This window comes from Tricharina praecox (assembly GCF_024521635.1).
Source record: "Tricharina praecox strain CBS 144465 chromosome Unknown BZA05scaffold_1, whole genome shotgun sequence".
Taxonomy (NCBI): Eukaryota; Fungi; Ascomycota; class Pezizomycetes; order Pezizales; family Pyronemataceae; genus Tricharina; species Tricharina praecox.
The window spans coordinates 1700982-1716917 of NW_026250403.1; the positions used below are offsets into that span (position 1 = coordinate 1700982).

The 15936-nt window shown below is 54.3% G+C and overlaps 6 protein-coding genes across 6 annotated transcripts; 3 read left to right on the forward strand and 3 right to left on the reverse strand.

The window, feature by feature from the left end:
- Positions 1-75: 75 nt before the first annotated feature.
- On the reverse strand, positions 76-3206 carry BZA05DRAFT_366367 (peptidase family M41-domain-containing protein). The gene is made up of 3 exons (XM_051481529.1): positions 3017-3206; positions 2793-2936; positions 76-2729 (listed from the first exon to the last, which is right to left on the reverse strand). The coding sequence occupies exons 1-3, from the start codon at positions 3053-3055 to the stop codon at positions 477-479; spliced, it is 2436 nt and encodes an 811-aa protein (XP_051344432.1). The 5' UTR covers positions 3056-3206; the 3' UTR covers positions 76-476.
- A 183-nt stretch (positions 3207-3389) lies between these two features.
- Positions 3390-5185, reverse strand: BZA05DRAFT_382590 (uncharacterized protein). The gene is made up of 5 exons (XM_051482130.1): positions 4403-5185; positions 4196-4343; positions 4057-4133; positions 3728-3997; positions 3390-3679 (listed from the first exon to the last, which is right to left on the reverse strand). Exons 1-5 carry the CDS (start codon positions 4849-4851, stop codon positions 3556-3558), a joined length of 1068 nt encoding a protein of 355 aa, XP_051344433.1. The 5' UTR covers positions 4852-5185; the 3' UTR covers positions 3390-3555.
- Positions 5186-5233: 48 nt separating this feature from the next.
- Positions 5234-7020, forward strand: BZA05DRAFT_470081 (Apo Saccharopine reductase). The gene is made up of 5 exons (XM_051487879.1): positions 5234-5483; positions 5548-5674; positions 5730-6090; positions 6143-6679; positions 6730-7020. The coding sequence occupies exons 1-5, from the start codon at positions 5339-5341 to the stop codon at positions 6946-6948; spliced, it is 1389 nt and encodes a 462-aa protein (XP_051344434.1). The 5' UTR covers positions 5234-5338; the 3' UTR covers positions 6949-7020.
- Positions 7021-9715: 2695 nt separating this feature from the next.
- On the forward strand, positions 9716-10797 carry BZA05DRAFT_15549 (Ctr copper transporter family-domain-containing protein). Its single transcript, XM_051479033.1, has one exon. It carries the CDS (start codon positions 10108-10110, stop codon positions 10708-10710), a length of 603 nt encoding a protein of 200 aa, XP_051344435.1. The 5' UTR covers positions 9716-10107; the 3' UTR covers positions 10711-10797.
- A 652-nt stretch (positions 10798-11449) lies between these two features.
- Positions 11450-13132, reverse strand: BZA05DRAFT_330350 (Hydroxyethylthiazole kinase family-domain-containing protein; the record flags this gene model as incomplete). The annotated part of the gene is made up of 2 exons (XM_051480532.1): positions 11450-12786; positions 12844-13132. The coding sequence occupies 2 exons, from the start codon at positions 13130-13132 to the stop codon at positions 11450-11452; spliced, it is 1626 nt and encodes a 541-aa protein (XP_051344436.1).
- Positions 13133-13421: 289 nt separating this feature from the next.
- BZA05DRAFT_15552 (thiamine biosynthesis protein Thi-4) lies at positions 13422-15497 on the forward strand. The gene is made up of 6 exons (XM_051479034.1): positions 13422-13680; positions 13747-14000; positions 14064-14608; positions 14661-14811; positions 14870-15069; positions 15130-15497. Exons 1-6 carry the CDS (start codon positions 13608-13610, stop codon positions 15467-15469), a joined length of 1563 nt encoding a protein of 520 aa, XP_051344437.1. The 5' UTR covers positions 13422-13607; the 3' UTR covers positions 15470-15497.
- The last annotated feature ends 439 nt before the right edge of the window (positions 15498-15936 follow it).

A 15936-nucleotide genomic window follows, 5' to 3' on the forward strand; every position in this document is an offset into this window, starting at 1 on the left:
GGTGGATCATATGGGAGGGGTGGGGCGAGAGGATATGAGGGCCGGGTGTGCGAGTTGATGGGGATTCATCTTGGGCTGGCGATTGGATTAATACCAGATTCGGGAGCTCCTCCTTCGATTCTATCACGGTGCGTACCGTACCTAGTATGTACAACGAAAGCAATACATATGCGTATAGACGTACACGGGCAACGGGATTCAAGCTGGCATCAATCGTGTCAAACAGCAATCATGCAAATCTCACGCCCCCAACCCATCCTCAACCCATCTCGGCCCAACCGAACCCAGCTGCGGTGATGCAGATACAAAAGGAAAACAATGGAGATAGAAATAGGGAGAGGGAGTCCAGGCACAGCGTCATGGCGTGGAGAAAAACAAACCGTAAAGAAAACACAAAAAGAAAAGGGTAACGGCCAATAAAAAAACACACATTGCACAAAGACTTCTAGATACTGGATGCAAACTCATCTCCATTCTTACACACTCTTCTCTCCGCTAGTAGCAGTAGTAGGAGGGACAATCGTTGGCTGCACCTCGCCAGTGTTGCCGGGGCCACCTTCGAGCGTAGGTCCCGAGTAGACACCGTCGGGTATCTTTATCGGCACCTTCTTGATCAGCTCCTTGCCAGGAAGCCTCTCGCCTCTGAGCACTTTCTGGATTTCATCGGCACTCAGCGTCTCGTATTCGATCAGAGCTTCGGCAATCATGTCCAATTCCTTGCGCTTTGACATGATGAGCTTCGTAGCGCGTCCTCGGGCATCGTTGATGAGCCTCTTCACCTCATTCTCGATCAAGGACTTGGTTTCTGACGACAATTCACGGTCATCCGAGAGGTCGACGTCTCCAAGGACTTCCGACATGCCGAGGCGTGTCACCATCATCCGTGCGATCCGAGTTGCGGCACTGAGGTCCGACGCGCAGCCTCCAGTGACGTTGTCGGGTCCGTAAACGATCTCCTCGGCGATCTTGCCACCGAGCGCAGCATCGATTTGAGCCATGCACTGCTTTTTAGTGATGCTCAACTGGTCACCTTCGGGGAGATAGTGCGTGATGCCCAAAGCCTGTCCTCTCGGCAGGATTGTAACCTTGTAGACGGGAGTATGACCTTCGGTGAAGAGACCGACCAGAGTGTGTCCACCCTCGTGATACGCAGTCATCTTTCTCTCCTTGGGCGGGATCACGGCAGAGCGCCTCTCAGCTCCCATCATGATCTTGTCCTTGGCCCAGTCGAAATGCTCCATGTTGACACCTTTAGCCTTCAATCTGCTAGCACGAACGGCGGCTTGATTGACCATATTCTCAAGGGCAGCGCCAGAAAAGCCGGGTGTTCCGCGTGCCAGAAGAGAGGGATCGACGGTATCGGAAGCCTGAATCTTCTTCATGTGGTGCTTGATGATTGCAATACGACCACGGACGTCGGGCAACGGAACAGTGACGCTCCGGTCAAATCGTCCCGGTCGAGTCAACGCCTTGTCCAACATCTGAGGGAAGTTGGTTGCGGCGAGGAAGATGACACCACTGTTCTGCGAAAATCCATCGAGGTCGACCAAAAGCTGATTGAGGGTCTGTTTGACATAGGCAGCATCCCTTTCGTTCCTCTTTCCTCCTATAGCATCCAATTCGTCGATGAACACGATAGCAGGTGCCTTTGCGCGGGCTTGAGCAAAGAGCTCACGGACACGCTTAGCACCAACGCCAACATAGACCTCGTCGAACTCACTGCCAGACATGAAAAAGAAGGGAACACCAGCCTCTCCGGCCACGGCACGGGCGAGAAGCGTCTTTCCGGTACCGGGAGGCCCAACAAGGAGAACACCTTTGGGTAGTTTGCCACCAAGAGTCGAGAATTGCTTTGGATCCTTCAGGAAATCAACGAGTTCTTGAAGCTCTTCCTTTGCTTCATCGCAACCGTGTACGTCACTGAATCGAGCAGTCTGCTGGGAAGCCGTCGCCTCGTTGTTCGCGGGACCGCGGGTACTCTTCAGGACACCAGTGAATTCGACAGCAAGGGATAGGAAGACCAGAGCGATGTAGCCCACGAGCGAAAAGTAGAAGAGGAACTTGATCCACTTGAAGATTGACCCGCCAATGGACTCGTCAACCACAACGTAGATTGGATCCTCCCTACCACCCGAGCCGCCGGTAGTCTTGCCATGGTTGATCGAAACGTTTCCGCCACGAGTGCGAGCGGCAACTGCCTGACCGATAGCTTGCGCTCGCTCGGCAGCTCCGACACCAGATCGTCCGGCAGCGTATGCAGCGGTTCCGTCCATCGTAAGTCCAGCATCTTCGGCTATTGAAAGTTTTTCTAGTGCTCGTCCGTATTTGTCATCACAACCTTTGTTTGTAGCGTATATTCCGCTTTGGTAGCGGTCAGCAACGACCTGAGGAAGACCGGCTCGAAGCAAGAGATCGTAGAAGCGTTCCTGGGCATAAGCGTTCTGTGGACTGCTGTTGGCAACCTGCTCGGCACGGTAAAGAGTAGCCTGCGAAGGAGCTCCGCCGAAAGACGTCATAGCACGAATCCGAGACTGCTGAGGGTGCCGAGGGGCGGCATTGATACGATTGAACGGGCCCGGAGCCAACGACGAGAAATTCCGGGATACGAAGCTAGTAGCTGTCTTTCGGAGGATCGACGATGACACACATTCAGCGAAGGCGGGGCTGCCGTTGCTGAGATCACGGGGAGGACGGATTAACGAAGCATGACTCGGGGTAAGTTGTCCTGGCTATGTTCCGTCAGTTCCTAGTCACCGTAGCCGCAAGGCGTATCTCCATAGGTTTTTGCATACCTTCACCGATCCGCTGGAGGCAGCAATCGAGAAACTACGTTGGGAGAAGGGTTGCTGCACCTTCTGGTGCTGCGAGGGTCGGAGGAAGACACATGGATTGGAGAGTAGATTAGCGAATGCCGGTAGGAGTTTTGAAGGTAATGTCTACGTGAGCAGATGATTGTTAGCATTGAAACACCTGTTTGCCACCTCTTGGATATCAGAGAGCTGGCGGGCGCATATACCGGAACTAAAGGCCTGGAAGCGAACAGTAATGAAGCCATTATCCGTGCAGCTGGCACTCAACGCTGCCACGGTGTAAGAAAGAAAACCAGTCAAAAGAGCGCCGTCGAGTCCTCGGCCGGTGGTAGTTGTGTCGAAAAGGCGGGGGATGGGAGCCGCCACACAGAGGTGAAGTGCGAGTACGGATGATGCAGGGAGGCAAAGAAGCGACGAGAAAGAGGCAAGGCTGTCACGGTGATGACTAACTAAAAGCGATGACGCGTCTTGGCAATGCGAGTCACTTCATGTCACTCGCAAGATCCGATTCGCTCCGATTCAGTGATGGCCCTTGAAAGTTGACGGTTCTAAACCTGGAGAACATCCGCGCAGAAAGTGGTTGATAATTATGGGGAGGCATACGAAAATTTGCGGCTTTTCTATAAAATATAACTTCAAGAATCACACTTAATCATTCCTCCGATGTCTGGAATGCAGAGACCTCTTCGAATGAGTGCACACCGCTACTCACTTTGGTTCTAGCCCGCAAATAAAGCCCCATTTATCAGGTCTCTTTCTTTACGGAAGCGTCGACTTCAGATACAGCCTCCTCTTTCCCGCGTTCCCACACCTTCATCTCCCCGGTAGCTTCATCCCACCGATACACCGGCCCAGTCCCAACATTATACCTGACCTTAATCAGCAGCGCGCCTAACTCTAAGCCCTGAGGATCTCACCTGTAATAATTCTCCGTTCCCTTCCTCGTCTTGACAAACCTGAATGTAATATTGATCCTGGGCCCGGAATGCTTCCTCTTCGGCACGGAATGCAGCCACCTTGGCTGTGTGGTACCTTTCATCAGCACCAAATCGCCCGATGCCAGCGGAAGCGACAGCTTTTGGGAAGGTTCGGTCTTATGCTTCATGACGAAATCACGGGTTGAACCGAGAGTTAACGATGCGATGGTAGGGTTCTCGCCGAGGAAAGACTCGTCGTCGGAGTGAAATCTGCCAGTTGGTAAGTTGGCGAGCTTGGAGAAATTAAATCGGTGAAAATCGGGGCATACGCTATAGAGTCGGCACCGTTCGAGTAGTAGTTGATGAGGAGGAAATTGTAACTGCTGTTGGTGCGGGCTTCTGTGTACTATCATGACGTCTCAACCCCGTCCGACTCAAGTTTTTCGGGAGAATCCGTTTTCCTCCTACCTCAAGTAAAGGAAGTAAACACTGGGGTATCGGTCGCGGATTACAGCCAGGGTAGGCGTATTTGATAGGGAGCTTCTTTTCCGCGTCGAGCAGAGTTCCAGTCTCTGGGTGGAATATACACATTGCGTCGACGCCAAATAGCGATGTACTGTGATGTGGACTTCAGCTACAAAGAAGTGCGTGCCGGAAAGGAGACAAGCCACTCACTACCGTGGCGTATTCACTACCGTATCCGTTCCGTCCCGTTTGATCGAATACGTAACTCGATAAAATGGTAGCTCGCGGCGAAGGAAGGTATATAGCTCTTGCGCTAGACTTCTGTGAAGGAAAGGCTGATAATGCAGCATGTCGAGGTCTGGCTTGCCGTTGAAAACAAGAGGAGCAATCTCGTCTGTTGCCGCAGTGTTGCTGGATGAACCGCCATCGTTGACATCCGCTCCTTGCCGCGAGCTGAAAACAAGTGCTGGCGGCAGACAGGTGATGGGATGCGGGTAGTTTGGGTGCGTTGAGGGTGGTAGTTTGGAGGTTAAATCGAAACGCTGCTTTTTGCTTGCTACGGGAGCAAAGAAGGAGGTTATTTGACGTTTGGACATGTTCGTAGAGGGCGCGTTCGTGGTGGAGAAGATGTGGCCGTTCAGATGCACGTCGCTCGGCATGTCGTAGGCGGTCTGCACTTCTTAAGCCGTCACCATGGCTGTCTCCATGGCCAACGCAAGGGTTCACTACGCCACCAGGTAATTGACGTATATAAGACGAAGGAAAGTATCTTCATGTAGCCATGTTATATTTGCTAAAAGAGGTGGCGAAACCCGATCAAGAATGACGTATCAGTAAAGTATGGCTGGGTCCGAAGTCGATGGGACGCGGTCTACTACTCGAGTAGAAACCTCCCCTGTTAGCCATATGATCCTCTCATCTCGAGCTCGTCTGCTGCTCGAGTCTGCCGCGATCACTTCGTGATATCTATAACTAAGCGATCAGCTATCAAATATGACCAAGGCACCGCGTTGCGACGGAACACGGTCCAGGGTTCGACTTGACCCAATCGGATCTGCAGGGCTTGGCAATACGGACCCCACGTTATTTACCCCTCCATCATTTTTTCTTGCCTGTTCCTCAGCTCGTCTCAATCATACAATCAACATGTCTGCCTCAATCCAATCTGCCGTTTCAACTGTTCAGACCCTCCTGCGCACTGCGTCGCAGAAGGTCCTCCTTCTCGGAAGCGGTTTCGTTGCGAAGCCTTGTTTGGATTACCTTGCGAAGGAGGGAATCCAGATTACCGTTGGTATGCTACAAGCTGAGTGTGCTCGGTGGAGAAGAATTGACCTTGCTGACTGGATTTTGTGCAGCCTGCCGTACTTTGGAGAGCGCAAAGAAACTCTCTGCGGGTGTCTCACTCGCCACCCCCATCTCTCTTGATGTCTCTGATGCGGCGGCCCTTGACGCCGAGGTCGCGAAGCACGACCTTGTCATTAGGTGCGATTCGACTGCGGTCTCAGCTGGAGGAGGACATACATTGACAATTTTGCAGTTTGATCCCCTACACCCACCACGCCACTGTTATCAAGTCGGCCATCCGCTCCAAGAAGCACGTTGTCACCACTTCATACGTGTCGCCGGCAATGGAGGAGCTAGACGCCGAGGCCAAGGCTGCTGGAATCACTGTTCTCAACGAGATCGGTCTTGACCCCGGTATTGACCACTTGTACGCTGTCAAGATGATCGACGAGGTTCACGCCAAGGGCGGAAAGTTGTTGTCTTTCCTGTCGTACTGCGGTGGTCTCCCCGCCCCTGAGAACTCCGGAAACCCTCTCGGATACAAGTTCTCGTGGTCTTCCCGTGGTGTCTTGCTCGCTCTGAGGAACTCCGCCAAGTACTGGAAGGACGGAAAGGTTTGTGCCGGGAGACCCCTTGATTAGACAGGATTGCTTACAAAGTCGTTAGATCGAGGAGATTTCCGGCCCCGAGCTCATGGCTGCCGCTAAGCCCTACTACATCTACCCCGGCTTCGCGTTCGTCGCCTACCCCAACCGTGACTCGACCATCTACAAGGAGCGCTACGGCATTCCCGAGGCCCAGACTATCGTCCGTGGAACTCTGCGTTACCAAGGCTTCCCCGAGTTCGTGCATGCTCTTGTCGACATTGGCTTCCTTTCCGATGACGCTTCGGATGACTTTAAAACCGCTCTTCCCTGGAAGACGGCACTGGCCAAGCTCCTTGGCTCGAGCTCCGAGAAGGAGGAGGACCTGGTCTGGGCCATCTCTTCCAAAACCACTTTCTCCAGCACCGAGGAGAAGGATAAGATCATCGCTGGTATGAAGTGGCTCGGCCTCTTCAGCGAGACGCTCAACACCCCCCGTGGCAACCCTCTGGACACCCTCTGTGCCACTCTTGAGGAGAAGATGCAGTACGAGGAGGGCGAGCGTGATATGGTTATGCTGCAACACAGATTTGAGATCGAGCTTGCGGATGGAACCAGGGTATGTTCAACCTGACCCCACGTCTTCAGACAAATGCTGACGGTATCCAGGAAACCCGCACTTCTACCCTGGTCGACTACGGTGTCCCTGGAGGATACACGTCGATGGCGAAGCTTGTCGGTGTTCCTTGCGCAGTGGCCACCAAACTGGTGCTTAACGGAACCATCAGCGACAAGGGTGTCATCGCTCCCATGAACGCGAAGATCAACGACCCTCTGATCGAGGAACTGAAGAAGCTCCACATCGAGTGCAAGGAGGAGCTCGTCTAAATTGTATCTTGATATCCTGGGATAAATGGGATAGAAGAATATTAACTTTTTTTTCGTGGGAGATTAGAAGAGAGTTTGGCCGTGTAGAAGACGTGACTGTGCTTCATAGATAACCTTGATTCCAACCTTGATATAGGTATCATTTCGTCTTGAACCACCATACTCAACTCGAGCCACGCCCACATCATCAAAACAGCGCCTGCTTCCCCCACCCCTCCCCAAACCCATCACCACCCATAATGGCACTCCACACCAGCCAACTTATCTGCGCCTGTCATGTATATCGCTGCGCTGCTCGCTTCTCCGGCGCAAGGGTATGCCTCCCAAAGAAGGGATCATCCTACGGTGTCAACACTTTATCCACCGCGAGTGCTGCTTGAAATGGGCAGGCGCAATCAAGGTATCAAAGGAGATCGGACTTCCGTGTGGATGTGTGGGGGACTACGATTATTTTGAGCGGCAGCTGCTGGCGAGGGAGATGAGGATGCGGTTTGAGAAGAGTTACGATGAGTGGGCGGAGATCGAGAGAGGAATGAAGATAGTGAGAAGCAGAATGAAAAGTGAGAGGTGACGGATAGGCTCTGTGTGGTTGTTTTGGTTGCGGGTTTTGTTTAGGTATATAGGATATGTAGACCACATTAATTAAGCGCCTGTATGCGCGTGACCTCCACACGAGATCTCAATCGCGTCCTTCCAGTGTGCCCGCACGTGGAAGCAGTACGCCTTCTCGATAAAGACCACGAAATTGGCGTGTCTATGTGACTTCTGATAGCGGGTTTTCAGCCCTTCTTCCACAGCCCATCGGAGGATATGTCTTTTGAAGTTTTGGAAAGTCGGGAATTGCTGTCCCAGTCACAGCAGCAGATGTTGGTTGTTCTGGTGGCGGCAATGCTGCACTAAGTTGGCTCTTGACGGTAGAGAGTCTGGCCGTGTAGAAGACGGGACTGTGCTTCATGAACAATCTTCACTCCCACCTTGATATAAGTACCTATTATTCGTCTTGAACCATAACCTTCAGCTCGAGCCACGCCCACATCATTAAAACAGCGCCTTCTTCCCCCATCCCTCCCCACAACCCACCACCCACAATGTTACTCCCCACCACACGCCACACCTGCGCCTGTACACTATCGCGCCGCTGCAAGCTTCTCCGGCGCAAGGGTACGCCTCCCACAGAAGGCATCGTCCTAAAGTGTCGACACTACATCCACGCCAAGTGCTGCGTGAAGTGGGCACGGCATGTCCGGGAATCAAATGATATCGGACTTCCGTGCGAATGTGTCGGACAGTACGACTATCACGAGCGGGAGCTGCTGGCGTGGGAGGTGACGCGGCAGTTTGATATAGGTGAGGATGCGTCGTAGGTGATGAGGAAGGGTTGAAAAGAGTACATAGGAAGCGGCGGGAGATGCATGGGCAGTAGGCTCAGTGTGATTTAGCCGCGTCCGAGATCTGTTGCGGTTCTCGCTCGATAAGTCACATCGTGAAGCCACATCTTCACTCGTCGAAGCTTTTGCACATTGGTCATGTGATGTCGGTAATGTTTGCACGCCTCGAGAATCCTGTTTATTTTCATACTTGCTTCTGCTCCTGTTCGGTATGTCTGGATGGTCATCCGCTGTGTTTTGCGAATCAAATCGAAGACATAAGCTCAGAGAGAGAGAGAGATCTTCCTTTTTATTTCGGATGCAGCCCATCTAGACTATGGCGAACCAACGCACTCCTTCTCCTGCCTGCCCTGGCCAGTCGAGGTGAAAGTCCCGGTACCGACCAGTCCGATGCGACGCCCCACTTCCCCTGCCCATCCGCCTCGGGCTGACACAAGCAAAAAGTAGATTGACAGTTAAGACCGGTATGGGCCTACATGCTCGCTCCCCCTGCTGCCCCCTCGCCTTTCTCCCGTCTTCCGCCTTTCCGCTCCAAGAAAATATTACCGCATATCCTCATCTCCTACTTCCTCGCACCGGCCGCAGACACAGTACCCTACTGGGCACTCTTGCTCTCCCCCGATGCGATGCTTGCCTCCTCCTCATCCTCCTCCTCCAGGTCTGGTGGAGCTTTCGTCCCAACATCCGTCGTTCCTAGAAACTCTAGGATTGCCTCGCTGCATCACTGCATCGCTCGTCGGCGAACAGCTCCGCTATCGATCACCTCTCTTTCCTTCTGTTCGTCTCCTTCCCCACCTTTGTCCACAAGGCTTTCTGCTAGCTTTCCACCGTGAAGACATAAGCTCACAAATATTACTCGTACTTCAGGGTTGAAGACATGCAGTGAGAAATCATGAACCAACCACAACCCCCGCGATAAAACACTCGCTCTGTAGCATGCTTCTAGAATGCAAATCAAGATGTGGACTTTCGCGAGCTTCACGTTCCTACATGCAGAACTACCGAATCCTCTTTTGACAGAAATCATTTAGTCAACAGGATCAATCGTATCTACAATTGTCGCTACTTTAGGTGCATTCGGTAAATATGTAGAGTATCTATCAGAGGCGAGAGGGAGATCTGCCGCCCTCCCGCCGGTGGGGGGTAGGTTGGTGAAGATCCGAAACGCGCGTTAGAATGTACCAGGGCTGTGTGTGAAACGGGAGCAACGACCTCTAACGGCAAGGCGCACCCTTCCGACCTTCTCCTTACATATACATCTCAATTCTCGCGACGAGATGGAAGTTCTACATGACGAACTTGACTTGGGAGGGGATACAAAACCTTCGACGGGGTCCCGAGAACGGGATTGAAAGAGAAAATAGAAACTACATACTTTAGTCTGCATAAGCGGTCACTCGCGTGGCATCACAAAGTACTACCGTGAGATTCCAAAGCCGGCTTTTAATGCCACGGGACGGAGAAAACAGCACAACTCGCCTTTGAAAACAACGAGCGGTTCCCCTTCTTCTTCTACCACCTGCTCATCCATCCTCCCCACCTTCCCTCACAATAACCTCCCTCAACCACCTGCTCATCACCCTCCACACCTTCCCTCACACCTTCCCTCACACCTTCCCTCCCTCAACCACCTGCTCATCACCCCCCACACCTTCCCTCCCTCAACCACCTGCTCATCACCCCCCACACCTTCCCTCACAACAAACTTCTTGACTAATAACCACCTTCAATCAACAACTATTCCAACATAAACAACACCCCAACACAAGCTATGCTCGCTCACCACGATTTCCACGGCGACGGCGACATTCCCATGACCTTCGCCACGTCGGCCTTCGTCCCGATTCTCGCGGCTACCAGTGCTGGAGGCATCCCCGCCTCGGCCTCTGTCGTCCCTCACACCGGTCACCATGACCACAGCGCTCACAGCGGCCACGGTCCCCACAGCGCAAACGGTGACGTCCATGGCAGCGGCATGGCCCACGGCCACGGCATGGCGATGACGTTCACGACCAAATATACGACTCCCCTGCTGTTTTCGCGCTTGGTTCCCACGACTCCCTCGCAGGCGGTCGGCTTCGGCATCACGATCTTCGTCCTGGCGTTCACGTACCGCGCCCTGGTGTTCCTCCGCGCCTATCTCGAAGCCGTCTACTGGTCCCCCAAGCCTGCCTCGCCCGCTCCCACTTTCGGCGATGACGTTGGTGGTGAAAAGAGTCTGCGCCAGCGCGGCGTCGCTCAGGACTTCGACTGGATGAGGGAGACTGGAAGGATGCTGCTCACCGCCCTCACCAGCATGATTGGTTACGTCATCATGTTGATCGTCATGAGCTTGGTCGTGGTAAATTCCCCTAGACCCCAGATTGACGAGTGATATATGCTGACGGTGGTTGGTGGCGGGGATAGCCCTGGTTTTTCGCCGTTATTGCCGGTTTGGCAGTCGGTGAATTTTTCTTTTCCCGCCTGACGTCCGGAAGGAACGGTGGTGGTACTCATTAAACATATTCTTGCTGGCAGCCCGCACGGATCTCGAGCGTAAATGGGATACCTAAATTGTGGTGATAATGGGCAGCTGGATGTCGATTTCGTGAATTTTCGTACCTTTCCTTGCTGGCAGTGCGTTGAGAGGGCTGGCTTTCTTGTTTGACGGCTTTGTGTACGGCCGTATTTGTGTACAATAATTTGTCTTCTTTGATGATTGATGGTAGTCTTGTGGTCCATAAATGTAAAGTATTTTAGCGGCCATACATTGAACCCTCGGTGCCGAGTCCGCGGTGCCGAGTCCGCATGAGTGACCGTGAATTGTACCGATGGCTCGCGGACAAGAGGTCACTAATACAAGCATGAAGCGGCTTCATGGTATGTAGTCGGTTATCACATGTGTCTAACACACATAAGGTCCCCGGATCGAGCCTGGGTAAAGTCAGTTGTTCATTGCCCTCCAACATCAGCTAGGTGGGTAGTCAATAATCTTTTTATGATGATTGTTCGGGATCTTGAACTTGGAGATGTAATTCAACGCCTAGAGACGGTATGCTACGCTATGGTATGAAGTAAGAGACCGACCTAGCCAGAACCAGAAGAGACCAAGTAAAGTAGAAAAGAGCAACCGGCTAGACGAGGATCCTGTCAGCCCTCTCGTACAGCAGTTCCCACCAGCGCTTCCCCTCCGGCGTCCGTTCCAACAGAGGATTTGCGGTCTGCCGCAACTCGAACAACGTATCCATGAAGTTGACGTGCCAGCTTCCCGGTCCCCTGGTGTCCTTCCTCTCCGCGGCAACCCTGGCAGCAGCGTTGTAAGCGCACACCGCAGCCACGACGGCAGTGAGTTTCCGCTCCTTGTTCACCACCATGCAAGCGGCAATGATGCTTCCGAGGGAGCAGCCGGTACCCGTTACTCGCGCCTGGTAGTGGCTGCCATCGGAGAGCTTAAAGATGCTGACACCATCGGTGACGATATCGACGACACCGGTCATGACGACGATGTTGCGTTCCCTGAGCGCGAGCGCCTTCGCGATCCGGATTCTATCCAGCGGATCGGCGGCCTCGTTGTGGGCGCTGTCCACGCCGCGCTGCTGCACCGAGCTGTCGCCGTACACCGCGCGGATCTCGGATTCGTTGCCCTTGATCACGTCGCAGAAGCCCGAGGACACAATGAGGTGCGAGAACTGCAGGCGGGCGGGCGTGGCGCCCGCGCCAACCGGGTCGAAGACAACGGGGTTGCCACGCGCGTTGGCCGCCCTCATCGCGGCGAGGAAGAGCGGCTGCGCGTCTTTGCCCGCCGTGCCCATGTTGAGCACCAGCGCGCCACCGTGGTTCGCAAGATCGCCAACTTCCGATATCTCCTCCGACATGATGGGGGAAGCGCCGATCGCGAGCGTGACGTTGGCGGAGAAGTTTTTGACCACGTTGTTGGTGATGTGATGGACCATCGGACGGGCAGTGACGACCTTGGCAAGGACAGAGATAAAGTTCTCGCTGAAGTCGACGCCCGTGATGAACTGGCCGTGCTGGCGCTCGGCGAACGGCGGAACCTCGTCGACGAGCTTCCGGAGGACCTTGCTACTCTCGCACGCGTCGCTGGCGGCCATGATGGCCGAGACTACCGCGACGCCGGCTAGATGTTTTCGCGCTGGTGACGCCGGCGACACGCTCTGGTGCATCACGTAGTAGATGTTGTTCAAATTGATGCCGCCAATGGCGACCGCAGGAACGTCGCGGCCCCAATTGCCGCTGGGGCCAGGAAGCGTGCAGATGTGCTCGAGCAGGGCGCGGGCGCCCGTGGTGCCGAGCGGGGGGTTGTGATCAGGCTTCGTGCCCGTGGCGTATATGGGACCGACGCCGATGTAGTCGCAGCCGGTCTCAGCAGCCAGGTTCGCCTGTTCGACGTTGGACACGGAAACACCGATGATTTTGCCAGTGCCCAACATCCGACGGGCGTCGGCATACGCTGTCACCAGAACTTTAGCAAATGGTGCCATCTACAACAAGATGGACGGGATCGTACTGCAGTCGCTCCAGCCGATGTGTACTCCCTCGCAGCCGATGGCCAGCGCAACATCAACGCGGTCATTGATCAACAGTGGGATCCCAGCTGCCTTCGTGACCGTGTGAACCTTCCGGCCCAGCTCGATGAACGCGCGCGTGTTGAGCTTCTTCTCGCGCAACTGCACTATAGTCACCCCTCCGCGGATGGCATCCTTGACGTGCTCGACGAAGTCCTTTCCTTCCGGGACCAGGCCAGAATCGGTGACCAAGTAGAGGGCTAGGTCGGGCCTCAGATGTTTTGTCGGCATGATGCGAAAGTTGTGGTTGGATGATCCCAGGAGGAGGGGGGCGGAAGATCGGCGGAGACGGGGGTGGGGGCGGGGAACGAGGGGCTAAGGCTGTGGTTGGAGAGGGTGGTGGGGAGCGGTGACGGTGGATGTAGTGTTCGCGATTTTTGACTGGTGTTCGCCTCGTTCGTCATCTCGGCAACTTGCCGCCTCAGGCGGGGAACGTCGAGATCGCGATGGTGGGGTGCCATGCATGACGTCCTCGACGTAGAACGTGAGACTGACGGAACTTGCCGGGTCACTTTCCTTCTCCCCTGCATCTTCTTCTCGGGACTTCGGGAACCAGAGCGACCAAAAATTGCACTCGGGCAAACACCTCAGGCTGTGGTTCATCTTTCTCCCTTTGATATACATTGAAGTATTACCTACAAAAGCGGACCTTGTATCGCTTGTCTTGTCTGCAATCCTCGTTCCTTCCATCTCCAACCAAAGCACAATGTCTGCAGCCAAACCACCCACGGTGCTCACGATAGCTGGCAGTGATCCCTCTGGTGGAGCGGGCATCGAAGGTTCTTGACCCCGCATGGAAATATTCCGAACCCGCCAAGCTAAAAATTGGATGCGTGCATATATAGCCGACCTCAAGGTCATTACTGCGCACGGTTGTTATGGCATGACCACGATCACCGGCTTGACAGCGCAGAATACTCTCGGGGTTCGAGATATCTTCGTCATTCCGGCCGAGTTTGTCAAGAAATCTCTCGATGCGGTGTTTGAAGACATGCCGGTCGACGTCGTCAAGACGGGCATGTTGACGTCGGCAGCCACTATCGAGGTTGTGGCCGACGCTATGAAGCAGTGGAAAGTGGAGAAGTTGGTCCTTGATCCAGTGAGTGCCAATACATGGAGTGAAGCTGGTTTTGTCCTTGCTGAGTGTAACCCCATTTCGCAGGTCCTGATATCAACATCTGGCGCCCATTTGGTTCCGAGCGACGCTCTGGAAATGCTGAGAGAGGTTTTGCTACCGATGGCATTCATCGTGACTCCGAACCTGGCAGAGGCGCAGGTCCTGGCAGGAATTACTGAGTTTCGGGAGGTTGTCACTGTCGCGGATCTCAAGTCACTTGCCTCGCTCATCGGAACGCTGGGGCCGAAATACGTGCTGGTTAAGGGCGGCCATTCTCCGCTGATGAAGGATGGAACGCTTCCGCCACCGGGGAAGACGCCAGAGATTGTCGTCGACGTCCTGTTCGATCCGAAGACACACAAGTTTGAGATATTCGAGAAGCCGTACGTAGATAGTACGAGCACTCACGGCACCGGATGTTCGCTGGCTGCGGCTATTGCGAGCAACCTGGCGAAGGGCCAAGGGATTTCCGATGCTATCAGAGAGGCGGGGCAGTATATCTCGTGGGCGATCGAAACTGCTCCAGGCTTTGGCAGCGGAAAGGGGCCGCTGAACCACCTGCACAGCAACTACATGGTTCCTTTCGCACCGTCAGTATTGTCCAGTACGAGTGGAGAAAAATCGGCGTACTGACTTTGATAGTGGTCATTTTCTGGATTACCTCAAGGGCCACCCCAAAGTCCAAAAGGTCTGGGAGGGATACACCAGGCATGAGTTCATCAAGCGACTGGGTGCTGGAACCTTGACTGAAGATCAGTTTGCCTACTACCTGAGACAAGACTATCTCTTTCTGGTAGGGGTTGAATCCGTTGTTGTCGTTGAAGTTATTTGAGCTCCTGCTAAATCCGCAGACCCAATTTGCCCGCGCCCATTCTCTCGCCGGCTCCAAGGCGAACCGCATGGAAGACACCCTCGCGGCGGCCAAGATCGTGCAACACATTTACGAAGAGTCGCGTCTGCACATCAACTACTGCGAGGGCTTCGGCATCAGCAAGGAAGACATCGAGGCGACCGAAGAGGACATCGCGTGCACCGCCTACACGCGTTACGTGTGAGTACACACCTCCTCCCGGTATGCATCGAGCGGTGCTGAGCAGAACATACCGCGCAGTCTCGACATCGGCAACTCGCACGACGTACTCGCCCTACACGTCGCATTGGCGCCGTGCCTATTCGGCTACCACGAGATCGGCGCATGGCTCCTCGCGGACGCCAACACGAAGCATCACGACAATCCGTACTACAAGTGGATCCTGGTCTATGGCCAGTCCGAGTCGTATCTCAACGCCGTGCGGGAGGGCAGAGCGTTCTTGGAGAGGAAGGCGCGCGCCGCCGGCCCAGATCGCCTCGAGGAGTTGGTCGATATCTTTGCCCATGCGACGAAGATGGAGAAGGGCTTCTGGACTATGGGGTTGGAGGGCCCGGCGAGAAGGTTGGGCACCTCCGAGTGAATTTGCGTGAGCTGGACGTTCTTATGCGCAAAACTTGGATGTCAATCCGTTCGCCTCATCCGTACATACATAGAGGAACCAAAGAATCGGTTGCGATCTTACATAGAACTGGACGGGTGTGGATACATAGAACACCATTGATTTGTGCCGCTCCATCCAGAATCGGTGAAAGCCGTGGACCCCGTACTCTAGTCGGCCTTTCCCGATATGTAGAGTATGTAGACGGTGCTGGAACACTGGTCTCCGTCGGACTACAAGGGACGCCGTCGGAAATAATCATCGGCACTCCACTCACTCGGTCTCAACCGACGCACTTCCATCGTCCACCCATCCCACCATCCATTCATGCATCGTCATCACCGGCGGACGTCCAGTCCCGTCCCCGGTAATATCATAGTTGGTCGGAGGCGACAAGGACCAGCCACGAAGATCTCTTGCCACAGTAGTCTCCGCATGCGCATGCATGC

Excerpts from the sequence above, each read along its gene's own strand:
- BZA05DRAFT_470081 (XM_051487879.1), top strand. The coding sequence starts at position 5,339 with ATGTCTGCCTCAATCCAATCTGCCGTTTCAACTGTTCAGACCCTCCTG. Across the intron at positions 5,675-5,729 it reads AAGCACGACCTTGTCATTAG|TTTGATCCCCTACACCCACC; the intron begins GTGCGATTCGAC and ends ACAATTTTGCAG. Across the intron at positions 6,680-6,729 it reads AGCTTGCGGATGGAACCAGG|GAAACCCGCACTTCTACCCT; the intron begins GTATGTTCAACC and ends GACGGTATCCAG.
- BZA05DRAFT_15549 (XM_051479033.1), top strand. The coding sequence starts at position 10,108 with ATGCTCGCTCACCACGATTTCCACGGCGACGGCGACATTCCCATGACC.
- BZA05DRAFT_382590 (XM_051482130.1), bottom strand. The coding sequence starts at position 4,851 with ATGCCGAGCGACGTGCATCTGAACGGCCACATCTTCTCCACCACGAAC. Across the intron at positions 4,344-4,402 it reads GTAGTGAATACGCCACGGTA|TACATCGCTATTTGGCGTCG; the intron begins GTGAGTGGCTTG and ends TCCACATCACAG. Across the intron at positions 3,680-3,727 it reads GGAACGGAGAATTATTACAG|GTATAATGTTGGGACTGGGC; the intron begins GTGAGATCCTCA and ends GATTAAGGTCAG.
- BZA05DRAFT_366367 (XM_051481529.1), bottom strand. The coding sequence starts at position 3,055 with ATGGCTTCATTACTGTTCGCTTCCAGGCCTTTAGTTCCG. Across the intron at positions 2,937-3,016 it reads CTTCCAGGCCTTTAGTTCCG|ACATTACCTTCAAAACTCCT; the intron begins GTATATGCGCCC and ends CTGCTCACGTAG. Across the intron at positions 2,730-2,792 it reads CCTCCAGCGGATCGGTGAAG|CCAGGACAACTTACCCCGAG; the intron begins GTATGCAAAAAC and ends GACGGAACATAG.
- BZA05DRAFT_15552 (XM_051479034.1), top strand. The coding sequence starts at position 13,608 with ATGTCTGCAGCCAAACCACCCACGGTGCTCACGATAGCTGGCAGTGAT. Across the intron at positions 13,681-13,746 it reads TGGTGGAGCGGGCATCGAAG|CCGACCTCAAGGTCATTACT; the intron begins GTTCTTGACCCC and ends GTGCATATATAG. Across the intron at positions 14,609-14,660 it reads TACATGGTTCCTTTCGCACC|TGGTCATTTTCTGGATTACC; the intron begins GTCAGTATTGTC and ends TGACTTTGATAG.